At 35.1% G+C, this 14771-nt stretch overlaps 1 protein-coding gene across 4 annotated transcripts in view; it reads right to left on the bottom strand.

The window, feature by feature from the left end:
• EHBP1 (EH domain binding protein 1) overlaps window positions 1-14771 on the bottom strand; it is a 343930-nt gene that overhangs the window by 77178 nt on the left and 251981 nt on the right. For 3 of the 4 annotated variants that reach the window (XM_060117415.1, XM_060117412.1, XM_060117413.1), the window contains one exon: window positions 13137-13280. The exons of the other annotated variant lie outside the window; for it this stretch is intronic. In XM_060117415.1, the coding sequence (XP_059973398.1) occupies window positions 13137-13280 (144 nt within the window). The remainder of the gene's footprint in view (window positions 1-13136; window positions 13281-14771) is intronic. 4 annotated transcript variants of the gene reach the window in all.

Below are 14771 nucleotides of genomic sequence, written 5' to 3'. Positions count from 1 at the left end.
TATTTGGTTTCATTAAGGGCTTCCAGAAAAGGTGACCAGGACAATCCTTTCAGAAGCCAACAGGCAAGTGACTCTTTAAATTCTAATGTGCACAATGTATCACTGAGGGTTAATATACATATAAGCAATCAGTCAAGTATGGGAATACTTTTATCTACTTTGTGATGAAAAGGAAAGCAGCATTTCAATTTCACTCTCATTAAGGCATTGCAATGTTCTTTTATAATATCGAAGCAGTATGTCAACAATCTCAGAGGCAGGAAAGGGTAATGGTTAAAAAAATTTTAAATCAAAATAGCTGCAAACATTTTAAACAGAGAAAATACACTTGCTAAGCATTTCATAAAATAAAGTAAGATATTAAGAAATTAGAGTTTTCTTCTCTATAGTTAATTTTTTAAATGCAGTTTAACCCCCTTTGGGGAAGGGAACTATTTCAAAGGGTTCATTTTTGCACCCACCCCTGTCAAAGAAGGTCAGAAACACTCAAGTATAAAGTCACTGCACTGCTGTGACACAAATAGTTTCTGCGGCTAAAATCAAACAAAGACCAATTAAACTAATCATAACGTTCCAGTGAACACAAGGAAGCTCACCTGGTATTTCTGGACTTCTTTCGTGAATTTTCAAATCTACTCAGTTCTTGGTATTATAATTACCTTGACCAAAATACTGTGAAATTACTGCTCTGATCTACTAATGGCTGCAAAAATCAAGTCGTTGTGGTTTCATGCCAAGGGGCCATAGCAAGGTGGCGCAATGATTTCTGACACAGAAGACAACTTCTAAAAACTCAAAAGGGAAAATTAACGGGATGTGGTTTACATTGCCAAAGACTGTTCATTAATTACCAATTTAATCACTGCTGGAGGCATGACATTACAAAAATCTGGCTGAAAGTTCTAATAGATTATGAAGACCACCTAAGAAGAGTGACCAAGAAATGTACAAAACAATTAATACTGTTTCACTGCTATCAAAGACACTCAGATTATTTTACATCAAGTGAAGCAAAGGAATTAGGAGCTTCACAGTGCCACCACTAGGAACCGTAAATACAATAGCACACAATTAGTAATGCACATGTGACTTTTCGTTCAAAGCATATATCCTTGGGAAAGCCAGAACATGATAAAGAGAACAAAAGAAACATTAAAAAATGAAATGAATAAAGATTTAAACTCTACCCTTGTGCATACTGAGCAATAACAGAATAGGCAATACAAAATACAGCTCTTAGTAATGGTGATATCATCCTGGGATGTTCAACACTGCACTGAACAGACATATGGAAAATGTCTATGGCCATTAATAGTCGCATAAAAGGAGTGTTCCTGATGCTAAAATACCTAGCCCTAGATTCATGTATTCATGGCAATCTCAAATAAATAAGACTTTTGAGACTAGGGGTTTGTGGCCACATAATAGAAAGATGCTTGAGTTTTTTCCCCCAACAATGCTAGTGTTTTGTGTGACTTTGAAGATATGTGAGCAAGCTAACAATATGTTTTCTAAGAAGTCTAGTAGCCACTGTTAGGATAGTAGGCTTCAATCAACTTAAATTTAGACATAATAGATAAACTATTATTTAAATCATAATGAATAAAAACCACTGATATGTACAGAGGCATTTATGTCGAATACAGAAGTACACTGGCATTCTTCTCCTATAAAATGCAACTATAAAAAAGATTAGCTATATATTTAAAGTGTCTTACTGGTCTGAAGCGGATTATGTACATTAAATCTTCTATCAATTGTGTTGGCGTAAGAAATAAGGAATATATTTTCATCTTTGTGCCCTGGGTGTAGACATTCCAGTTCACACAGAGAATAAAAATCTGTAAATAAGACAAATTCTTACTCTCTATGTTATCAGAGGTTTTAGATTTCTTTTCATAGTAACTGATGTTCTTTTAAAATTACAAATGCAAAGTTACCTACTTCTTCCTAGTAATAGAGCTAATAATATATGTAATCAGGAAAAATAAAAATTTTAGCTTGACCTTAATTTTAAAGCTTGATTCCTAGAGGCTAGCCATTTAAATGTAACACAGCCGATATTCATAACCATATAAGCATAATCTTACATACATTTTTACGATGAGACATACTTGGGACACATATATATATGAAAACTATGGGAAAAGTTTCTTTCAGAGATAGATGCTATGATGATATTTAGTGTTTTTTACCAATTGGATGGTAATTGCTTCTTTGATTATCTGGAAAAGATCTAGTGATCTTATCTAAATCTGCTACAATTATCAGCACAACAGACTAGTCCCATTTAAATCAATATTCTCCAATTAACATCAAAAGTACAAGGTTGATGTCCCACCCCTTCATATCAACAAAATACCTGTTAAAGGTTTAATTCGAAAAAGAGTGGCTTGCATTTTTACCAAATAAGCCCTTTGGATTCACTGCTAATGACCAGTAAAAAAAAAAAAAAAAGTCACTGTATCTTTTTTTGATTACTGATCTTTGTAGTTAACTAAGGACTGACCAAACTGAAATTCCTTTCCCATATACACAGTTTTCTTTAGAGGATTCAAATATTACTGCAAACCTTTAAAGACAGATATTACAAACCTTTCAGGACTTGCTGCTAACTTGCAGTTTGATCCTGCTAAGTGAGGGTGGACTCCTATGCCAATTAACTGTAATGGGTCACTCACTATGTTTGCAGATTAAATATCAGACAAAAAACTTCAAGTCTGGATTATAATAATGTTGTGATTTTTTGGCTGATTTTTCTTTTAAAAAATATTCCAGGGGCTTCCCTGGTGGCACAGTGGTTGGGAGTCCGCCTGCCGATGCGGGGGACGCGGGTTCGTGTCCTGGTCCGGGAGGATCCCACATGCCGCAGAAGCGGCTGGGCCGGTGAGCCATGGCTGCTGGGCCTGCGGGTCTGGAGCCTGTGCTCCGCGACAGGGGGGGTGGGGGGGCCGCAGCGGTGGGAGGCCCGCGTACCGAAAAAAAAAAATTCCAGGTATCTAACAACTATGTGCAAACCATATTCTTATGTTACATAATTTATGATTGAAAAACATATTTATAAATTCACCGTAAAGTGATTAACTAGATTGAAGAATCATTCCCAATTTTGTTTTTAGACTTTCTATTTATAAAATAGATTTCATTCTTTCTTAAAAACAAAAAGGTATAATTAAACCTATATAGCATCCTTCTTCTGAAAGGTTCAAAGTGCTTCATATCCCAATAGCAATTCCAAGGAGTATGGGTAGCAGGATTGTCACCCCTTATTCTTAGAGTGTACTGATCCTAAACTTTAGTATATCAAATGCAAACATGTCTTTCAGCTATCTATTATAATTACATGAGTATAACTAAATGTCATGGTGGATTTATTAAATGTATTTTTTTTAAAAAAGCAACTATATTCTAATGTAAAGTAATAAGCAGAAGAGTCTGAAATAGACTAGCTTCTTAAATTCTATTTATGCATTTCTTGGGGAAAAAGTGTGAGAATTGAGTAATAAAGAAAAATAATAAAAAAGGAAATATTTTCTTGAAAAAAGTTATTACATTTTTTCTCAGAGTTTAAGTTTAAATATATTATACAGTCAAGGAAGCTCCTTTGGCTATATAATGGCTAGACTGTTGAACCTGTCAAACCCCTGAGTTGTACTTTGAAAAAAATTATTTTAAGTATATGTGGAAAATAATGAACAAAACAAATATCACACCTAAAATTTATATTAGTAAAATGTAACATGAAAATCTCAAAAGGAATAGAAAGCAAAGAAATAGAAATCACAGAGCTCAGAGCAATGAAATCTGTCTCCTATAGAAAACTAATTTCAGAAAACACCTGAAACAGGTTAAACAAATGTTTAAAGGCACAGAGATACAAATGAATAATGTAAACTACTTACCCTAAAAAAGATCTAAATTCATTATGTACTTGCAGCAAGTTCTCATTAAAACATGCAATGGTAGTCTTGACAAAAATTAAGAAAAATTATAAGGTTTACAGTATCTGTGTTTGTAAGTTCCCTTTTAAGAGAAATTACAGCTCAAATATTTCCCAAAGATAACTTAAGTAGAGTCTGTACATGAGGATCCACAAGATAATATTACCAAGAGTTGTCTTCAGTGTCTCAGAAATTGTTTCCTAGCCTTCCAGCCTAAAGCTATACTAATTTATAGGAGGGAATGTTTGCTTAGAGTGATGTGATTCAAGGCAGAGCTGGGAGCTGAACTCTAATGAGAGGTCCCAGAGTATGGGAAGAGTAGGTACGTGTAAGAATTTGGTGTGTACACACCATAACAAAGGAAGGTATCAAAATGTAGGATTCAAGAATAGGAAGAAAAGGATGATACAGGGAACCTCGAGTCCCCAAGTGGCAAATGTCATCTCTGTAACTGATCTGAGAAAGGGGAACCCTTTAACTTTCTCTGACCAATGATAATCAGTTCTGCTCTAAAGACCTTCAGAGAGTCAGTTTTTTTCCCTGTTTACCAAGCAACTCCTTATAGCAACCCCAATTTTTCATATTTAAGCTCATGTTTTTCTTTCTTTTTCTTTTCTTTTTTTTTTGCAGTATGCGGGCCTCTCACTGTTGTGGCCTCTCCTGTTGTGGAACACAGGCTCCGGACGTGCAGGCTCAGCGCCATGGCTCATGGGCCCAGCTGCTCCGCGGCATGTGGGATCTTCCTGGACTGGGGCACGAACCCGTGTCCCCTGCATTGGCAGGCGGACTCTCAACCACTGCGCCACCAGGGAAGCCCCTCATGTTTTTCTTAGTTGACACTCAGAAGGTATGAAAAATAGACTGTCACTATTCCCTCCCTTCACTTATTCATTGAACAAACATTTACTTAATATTAATACTTGGGGCTGGAGATACAAGGTTCTTGTACTTTGAATAGCTCACAGTTGAGGGAGACAGAGATGTATAACTAGATAATTATATGGGATAAATGTGGCAGTAGCAATATGTACAATATATTAGAAAAAGAAAAAGATACAGGAAGGAGAATTAACTTGGCTGCTAGGAGCCATGACAGAGGTACTCACAGAAGAAGTTATTTTCCTAACAAGGGAAGACAGGCATTTCAGGGAGAACAGCAAATGCTTGATACAGGAACGAAAGAGTATGCCACATTCTAAGCAACTTAGTTGAGTTAGACTGTAGAGGGAAAAATGGGAGAGAGGTGAGAAATGAGGCTAGAAAGGGAAGGGACAGGATTTGCAAGAACTTTATATGAGGCCATTTTGAATAGTTTGGAACTTATTCTCTTGGGTAAGTGGGGGTTACCAGAAAGAATATGAGCCTTCATATACTCAAATTACTACTTAAACTATTTCCCAGTTCTCTCTTTGTATTTCATAAGTCTGTCTTTCCTTAAAAGTAGACCTTTGCTTTCAATCCTTTAACACTTCTCTGAATCCTCTGTAAGTTCTCTCTCTCAGCCCAGAACTAGATACAAACTAGATACCTCAAAAGGGGTTAACATGTACAGAGTACACGGACATTGTCCCATGCAATTATACTTCTATTTAAGAACTCTAACATCAATTATTAAAATAGCTCTACTCATTCTTCCTGGTATTCATCAGAAAGTCCTAGATTAGCTGTATAGAAACGAAGTTTAGAAGGATAAGAGATAGAAATTGTTGAAGAAGTCCTATATCAGCAGTCTCCTAAGAGTAAGTAACTAAGCTCTTCAGTAAACTCTTGAAGATTTAGGGTCAGTGACTCATTTATTCAAGACTTGGGGTCACTCCTGGGTACCAACTTTTTTTTTTTTTTTTCCCCTCACTCTTGGGAACTCTCAGTTAAACTAAGAACACAAAAAGCCGTGGGTACCTGCGGGTATATATATATCTCTCCCTGCCAGCAACTAGACTCTTAGTACCAAAGCATACATTATAAAGGCAAGATAATTTACAATGAATTTAAAAATAAGGGCATGGTAAATTAAGGCTCAAATTAAAGAGCATAAGGAAGTGAAAATAGTAACAGCAGTTCACTAAATTAGATGCCAGATTTTTTTTTTCTTAGTTAAACCTGCTTTTTATTTACCAGAAGTCTTTTGATCTCTCCAGAGTGAAAGGGATGCTGACACTGAAGTGGGGATGGCATTAGTCATGGTTCCCATACCCACTCCACCATGGACACCAATTAATTTGAATGTCACACAGGAGAAAAAAATTTTCTTTGCCTCCATATCAAAAATGGAAAAACAGATTTAGAGATATTAAATAATTTCTACTTTTAGTATCACTTAACTCATATTCAGTTGCTCCAGAGATGAAATTTGGTATTTTCCCTTTTAATTTTGTCAGCCAAGTTGGCCATACTACTTTTCCAAAATATGGACAGTACTATTAAATAACTCAAACCTGTATGTACAAGAGCTACCTGAAATGATAAAGAAAATGATCAAATTAAGAAAACTACCATATCATTGGAAAAGATATCAACCTGATTATAAAGTTGCATACTAAACTGAAAATCTAAAAAGCAATGACAAGGTCTAACTTCTTTTGTGAAACGGGAGTTACCTGCTATTTTACATTTTCTTTCTTAAATCATTTCAATATTAGCTATAAGGCCCACAGAGTAACAAATGTCAAAACTAGAGCAACAGTCCCAGGATGTACTATTTAGGTCATGGAACTGATGCTCTTCCCAACACATCTATATACGGCTTGACTTATCTGAAAAATGAGCAACAGTAGAATGCGCAAAAGAGTTTTTAAAGTGAGCTTAAACTACAACTGAGAAGAGGCTACAACAATATCTTCCATGCCACACGTTCTTCTTACAATGTGGTGGGGTCTATGTCTCTGCTACTTAAACCTGGGTGTAGCTTTGTGTCTCCTCAGGTCAACAGTATGGCAAAAGTGACTTTTAAAGCTAGATCATAAAAATGCATAGGAGAGCTCACTTTACTCTCTTGGGACATTTGCTGTTAGACCCAGCCACCATGCTGTGAGGAAGCCCAAACTAGCCCAAGTAGAGAAACCATATGGAGAGGCCACATGTAGGTGTTCCAACTGACAGCATAGTTCCTAGAAGAAAACCAGCCCCTGAAAACATGCAACAGAAATAAAACATTCCCCCAGTGTCCTATCCTAAGGCCTAATTTATAGAATCTGTAAGCATAATAAAATGGTTATTTTATGCCAATAGGTTTTCAGTGTTTTATAATGTAGCAAAAGATAACCTGAAAGAGGAAAGGTAGGGAAAATATCTTTGGGACTGTTTGAAGCATAGTTTCATAAGCTGTAGGGTACAACTTTGGGTAAGTGGGAAACAAAATCAATAAAGTAAGCAAATGTCTTCTCAATGTGAACAGAATTGATAGTACTGCATTCGCCATTTATTTCACACCTAAGCACAAACAAATATCATCAACTGTAAAAGTGAACAGTTCTTTCTACATCTCTTCTTAAAACACACACACCACACACACACACACACACACACACACACACACACACCCTTAGAGATACTGAAACACAACATTAGTTTAAATGAAACAGCTTTATAGTCAAATACGTTTGGGTATGCTAAGAAAACAATTCATTAAAAACATCCTTTTTGGATACCAAAAACTTCCCTAGTTTAAAATATTTACCTAAACATGACATATTTTTAAAAGAGAGAATAAAGGGAAAAAACTCTGTAAGCCATTTGTTATACTACCCTTAGGGATAAATATATATATATATATTTTTTGCAGTACGTGGGCCTCTCACTGTTGTGGCCTCTCCCGTTGTGGAGCACAGGCTCCGGACGCACAGGCTCAGTGGCCATGGCTCACGGGCCCAGCCGCTCTGCGGCATGTGGGATCTTCCCAGACCTGGGCACGAACCCGTGTCCCCTGCATTGGCAGGTGGACTCTCAACCACTGCGCCATCAGGGAAGCCCGAGATAAATATTATTAATATTTTGATTATTTTCCTTCCTGAACTTTTCAATCCATATATAAAAACACAGTCTTTCAAAATGGAGTTCATATGCCATATGCTATTTTATATCTTTCTTTTTGTACAAAATGACACTGTGAACATTTCCCTATGTCCTTTCAATATTCTTTCAAAACATTATTGAATAATTTTCAATAGCTACATAACAAGTATATATATTTGTTGTAATTTATTTGATCATTCCCCTAGTTTGAGTGATTGCCATTCCGTAACTTTTGCTATTATAAATAACTATGTGATGAAAACCTGCATAATGATCTTTGTTAGTGGAATTACTGGATAAAATGGAATGAGCATTTCTTAATGAAGTTTACTTGCTTTCCAGAAAGATGTGGCAAGTAACATGCTACCAGCAGTATTATCCAACTCGATGAAACATCACTAACATCATGCTTCTTAAAATCCAAGTTATATATTTTACAGATACAGTAAGATGTCACACAGAATATGCGATGTTTTAGTAGTTAATTTATGATACTGAATTCACACTAATGTAATTTAGCTAAAAGTTTAAGTTTTATTTGGTAAATTAGAAGTGCAAGCAAAATTACTGGTGCCTTAAAAAGAAGAGATGACCAATAAAACATTTGTTGAAAGTTTAAAGTAATAAATGAATAAATTGAATGAAAAAACAAACAGCTTTAAAAGTCAGGATACTCGAATTCTAAGCCTAGTTTGCCACTGTTTGCAACCCTAGGTAAATTTAAACACCCTTTCCTAACTCGTTTTCTTAACCTCTACAATGGATACATCAATAATATCTATTCCTACTTCACAAGGATTTCAGAAAAATAAACAAGAAGGAAATAAAACACAATGCTTTAAAAACATACTCTCTGAAGTCAAATTGTCTAGGTTCAATTCTTGGCTCTGTTACTTATAGGCTGTGTGACCATGGACAACTCATTAATTTGTATGTCAGTTTTCTCAACTATAAAACAGAGATTATACTTAACTCATATAATTGTTGTGGAGATTAAACAAGAAAATCCACAAGAAAGCACTTTGAATCCTGCTTGATACATGGTAAGTGCTCATAAACATTAGATGACAATTATTAATATATGTAAAATTTACACATAGGTAAAATAATGGCTTTTTAAGATCTACTTGGCAGACAGATCATTTAAATCTCAGGTGTTCTAAATTTAAAATCAACACACTTGAAAAATATAGAGCTATAAATTTTCCATAATTTTTAGAGCTTGAAAGAACTATGAAACAAAGTTTATCACAAATAAAATATAATATCAACAAAATAACTTTCTTTTTAAAGAGAATATTCTTTCTGGTGCTATTTACTTAACTGGATCCTTCTCTCCCATCAAGTCTTAGTTCAAATGTCCCCTCCTCAAGTCACTCCTACCTACTCAAATTATCCTCTACTATATCATGTAGTTTTCACACTCTGTAGTTAACTTATTTATTCATTATTACCAGTCTCTTCCCACCAAAATGTAAATTCCATGAGAGAAGAGGCTTTGTCTTTTCTTTTTTTTTGTGGGGGGGATCTTAGTTCCCTCACCAGCGTTCGAACCTGCACCCCCTGCAGTGGAAGCATGGAGTCTTAACCACTGGACCACTAGGGAAGTCCCCAAAGCTTACCCTTTTCTATCTCTACAAAAATACTAATTTCTGACACTCAATAAATATCTGACTGAACCAACAAATTGATGATATAATAGATGGTTAGGCACTGAAAGAGTTGGTATAAAGACCACAAAATTTCTTCCTCAGAAAGAATGGCCATCTAGATGAGCATTTCTCAAAGATTTTTATCATGACCCACAATTAAAAATACATCTTATATCAAGATCCAGTAAGCACACATACCCACGTAACTAAAACAAGTCTCACACAAAAGTACTATGATGTGTGATAAATTCTGATATTTTCTATTTCATTTAAATATTCTATTCCTTTTCATTGAAAATAAAATTACTGTGGCCCACTACACTGATTTTATATCACATTACTGTGTAAAGACTTGAAGTCCGTATATTGTACAGCACAGGAAATATAGTCAATATTTCACAATAATTTTAAATGGAGCATAGTCTATAAAATATTGAATTACTACGTTGTACACCTGAAATTAATATAATATTGTAAATCAACTATACTTCACTTAAAGAACAACAAAATAATAATAAAGAAAGAAAAAAAAGACAAAGTCTGAAAAACAGTGGTCAAGTTCAGAGGTTATTCTCTGAAAGGCATTAAAAAAAGTATGCATGGGAAGGAAGAAATAAAACTGCCTTTGTTCATAGATGACATGATTATCTTATGTAGGAAATCTGAAAGAATTGAAGGAAAATAAAAGAAGCCAAACCTCTCCTGGAACTAATAAGCAATTATAGCAAGGTTGTAAGATACAAGGTTAATATGCAACAGTCAATTGCTTTCCTATATACCAGAAATGAACAAGTGAAATTTGAAATTAAAAACATAATCCTACTTACATTTGCACCCCCAAAATGAATGTCTGTGACACAGGACAAAAGCAACACAATGGAGCAAAGATCATCTTTTCAACAAATGGTGCTGGAACAACTGGACATGCACATGCAAAAAAATAAATCTAGACACAAACCTTACACCTTTCACAAAATTTAACTCAAAATGGATCACAGACCTAAATGTAAAACACAATACTGTAAAACTCCTAGAAGATAACATAGGAGAAAACCTAAATGACCTTGAGTATGGTGATGCCTTTTTAGATATAACACCAAAGGCATGACCCATGAAAGAACTAATGGTTAAACTGGATTTCATTAAAATTTAAAACTTCTGCTCTGTGCTTCCCTGGTGGCGTAATGGTTAAGAATCTGCCTGCCAATGCAGGGGACGCGGGTTTGAGCCCTGGTCCGGGAAGATCCCACATGCCGCGGGGCAACTAAGCCCGTGCACCACAACTACTGAGCCTGCATTCTAGAGCCCACGAGTCACAACTACTGAGCCCACGCACCTAAAGCCCGTGCTCCACAACTAGAGAAGCCACCGCAATGAGAAGTCCACGCACCGCGACAAAGAGTAGCCTCTGCTCACCGCAACTAGAGAAAGCCTGCGCACGGCAACGAAGACCCAATGCAGCCAAAAATTTTTAAAAATAAATAAATTAACTTAAAAAAACTGCAAAAAAAAAAAAACCTTCTGCTCTGTGAAAGACAATGTAGAGAGAATAAGAAGACAAGCCACAGTCAGGGACAAGGTATTTGCAAAGATACATCTGATAAAAGACTGGTATCCAAAAGAAACAAAGAACTCTTTAAACTCAACAGTAAGAAAACAACCCGATTAAAAAGTGGGCCAATGATCTTAAGAGACACCTCTCCAAAGAAGATATACAGATGGCATATAAGTATATAAAAAGATGCTCCACATCATATATTATCAGCAAAATGCAAATTAAAACATGAGACAGCACTACACACCTATTAGAATGGCTAAAACCCAGAACACTGACAACACCCAATGCTGGCAAGAATGTAAAACACAAGAATTCTCATTCATTGCTGGTGGGAATGAAAAATGGTACAGCTACTTTGGAAGACAGTTTGGTGATTTCTTACAAAAGTAAACATACTCTTACCATAAGGTCCAGCAAACGTCCTTGGTATTTACCCAAAGGAGCTGAAAACTTAAGTCCACATAAAAACTTTCATGTAGATGACTATAGCAGCTTTATTCATGACTGCCAAAACTTGGAAGCAACCAAGATGCATTTCAATAGGTGAATGGATAAACTGTGGTACCTCCAGACAATGGAATATTATTCAGCATTAAAAAGAAATGAGCTATAAAATCATGAAAAGACATGGAGGAACCTTAAATGCATATTACTAAGTGAAAAGAAGCCATATCAGAAAAGGCAACATACTATGGTTGCAAATATTTGACATTCTGGAAAAGGCAAAATTATGAAGACAATAAAATTATCAGGTTCCCAGAGGTTGGGGATGAAGGGAGAGATGAATGGGTGAAACACAAAGAATTCCTAGGGCAGTGAAAATACTCTGTATGATATTATAAAGATGGATACATGTCATTATACATTTGTCTAAACTCATAGAATGTACACCAAGAGTGAACCATAATGTAAACTACAAACTTTGGGTAATAATGATGTGTCAGTGTAGGTGCACAGTTTTAACAAATGTACCACCCTGGCAGGGCATGTTATTAAGGACGGAGGCTATGCATGTGTGGGTTGAGAGGGTATATGAGAAATCTCTGTACCTTCCCCTCAATTCTCCTGTGAACTTAAAACTGCTCTAAAAAAATAAAATCTTAATTAAAAAAAAAAAAGAACATGCAGTTTTATGTATATGTAAAATTGGGGGTAGGGCAGGGTTATCATAATTTTCAGATTCATGAAGAGGTTCATGTCCCCCTAAATTTAAAGGCTTCTATTACTATATGTTCATTATTATCTGTGAGGCACTATACAAAAATATGTATAAAAATATGGCTTAACATAGGGATGGCAGTATATGATAGGAAAGAGGATTGACTCTGGAGTCTGGTAAGACTTGGGTTCAAATCCTGAACTCATCATTTATCGACTACAACCTTGTACATATTATCTTACCTATCAGCCTCAGTTTTCTTATCTAAAAAGGAGTTTGTATATCTACTTCATGAGGTTAGGTAAAATAAAAATTATGTAAAACATCCATTATAGTGCCTGGAATATATGCTAAGTATTGCGCTGGCCAAAAAGTTCATTTGGTTTTTTCATAATATCTTATGGAAAAACCCGAATGAACTTTTTGGCCAACCCAATACTTCAATAAATTGTAGGCATCATTATTATATTCTAATGTTTCCAACAAAATTAACTTCCATTGACAAAATACAATCCTAAACAAAGTACAACTAAATTACAAAGTGTAAATTAACAAGAAAACAGATTATTCATGTATATGTGGAAATTTTATTCCAGGATCTTACTTTTTCTAACAGCTAATACTGCTGTGTAAGAATAATTAAAACCTGTTCCTCCAAGTATGGATTTATCAGTTCAACCAAAGTACCAAGTACCTACCCACAGTATACACAGTCTGTGGAAAAATAATTTATCAAAAATATAAATAAGTTACTCTTATTTACACCCCCAGGATTACAATGAACAATGTATGTTTTTTTAACCAATGTTCCTCACATCACTTAGCTGCCTGTTGCAGAGTGGTGTGGCTGCGTTGGTATTCTGCTTATTCCCTGCCTTTAAAGCTGCATCTCTTCTTGCTTGCTCAAGCAGAACTCTTGCTCTTTCTTTGAGTTCTTCTTGTCTGGATAACATTCGATGCTTAAAAACAAAGATACAGAATTAGAAGCCAAAACAAACAGACAAAAAACCCCATGTAATCCATTTTTGTAAACTAATCAATAGTTATATAATGCGTCAAAATAATAGTGGTCAGGAGTAAGATTGTAGTTTTTTTTTTTTTTTTTTTTTGCGGTACGCCGGCCTCTCACTGTTGTGGCCTCTCACGTTGCGGAGCACAGGCTCCGGACGCACAGGCTCAGCGGCCATGGCTCACGGGCCCAGCCGCTCCGCGGCATGTGGGATCTTCCCGGACCGGGGCACGAACCCTTGTCCCCTGCATCGGCAGGCGGACTCTCAACCACTGCGCCACCAGGGAAGCCCAAGATTGTAGTTTTATGAGATTACCTATAGAAAATATTAATGTTGACTAGAAACTGTGGAATGAATACATATATCTTGACTAAAAGGAACTATACCTTTACTGGCTAAAACTGGGTTAAATTTAATTACATTTTAATTAGAACATAGTCTCATAAGGTATAACGTCCATACACATATTATATACATTCTTCAAATTTGCTAATCACAGTATAATCTGGCAAAGACATTTTTTCAAGTTCGCAGTTTTATTTTTATAGTTGTATAGAATTGATAACAAGGTGTCCTCCAAATTTGCATTTTGAAAGATTTTAATTATCTGTGGCAACAACTCCTTAAATTCTTGACAATTTAACGTTTATAGAAAATTCAAAGCTATCATATTTTATTTAAAGAAAAATAATACTGTTTTTCTCTATGGCTCACTTTCCTTACAACAATTAAACATCAGAATTAGAACAGTATTTTCTTGGATTAATTTGTAATCTTACAATATATTTTTGGAGAAAAACAGGTAGAACATCAATGGAAATCAGCTCTTAAATGGTGGCATTAATTCAAAGCACAAATATTCATAGTGTGTATAGTTCTAATTCCTTTTCTCTATTAAAGTAGCCAACTTCTGACTTTAGATGGCTATGACTATGACTTTAATACTTAATTTCTTTAAATTCCTTTTCTTTTCATAGTTTTGGTTCAGTCATAATTATCATTCATGGTCAAGGAAGAGGTAATAAACAGTAACCTATTACTTTATTTGGTAATAATGTGAAACTTAAAAAATTTAGTACATAATTTTTGGGTCTCTTTGTGATCTTTATATTTTGATACAGCAAATTTTAAACTTTTTTCTGTAATTTTAAGCAAAGATTTTTCTTGAAGTGTACAATTCAGTGATTTATTTTTAGTATATTCACAAGTTTGTGAACCATCAACACTAGCTAATTCCAGAACATTTTCATCACCCAAAGTTTTAAGAGGATTAAACAAAAATTCTTAACTTAATAGATACAATTGAAATGTATAAGCGATAATGAAAGATTTTTAGCTCATACTGATAGGACATAATAGAACAGAGTTCATAACTGCATTTGAACTGGTTACAAATCAACGTATTCTCAAAAAACAGACAAAATTAATTAAATGAATGCT

This window comes from Mesoplodon densirostris, chromosome 14, assembly GCF_025265405.1.
Source record: "Mesoplodon densirostris isolate mMesDen1 chromosome 14, mMesDen1 primary haplotype, whole genome shotgun sequence".
NCBI classification, from domain to species: Eukaryota; Metazoa; Chordata; class Mammalia; order Artiodactyla; family Ziphiidae; genus Mesoplodon; species Mesoplodon densirostris.
Note: the sequence above shows the minus strand (reverse complement) of the source record. Positions and strands in the feature narration are given on the sequence as shown.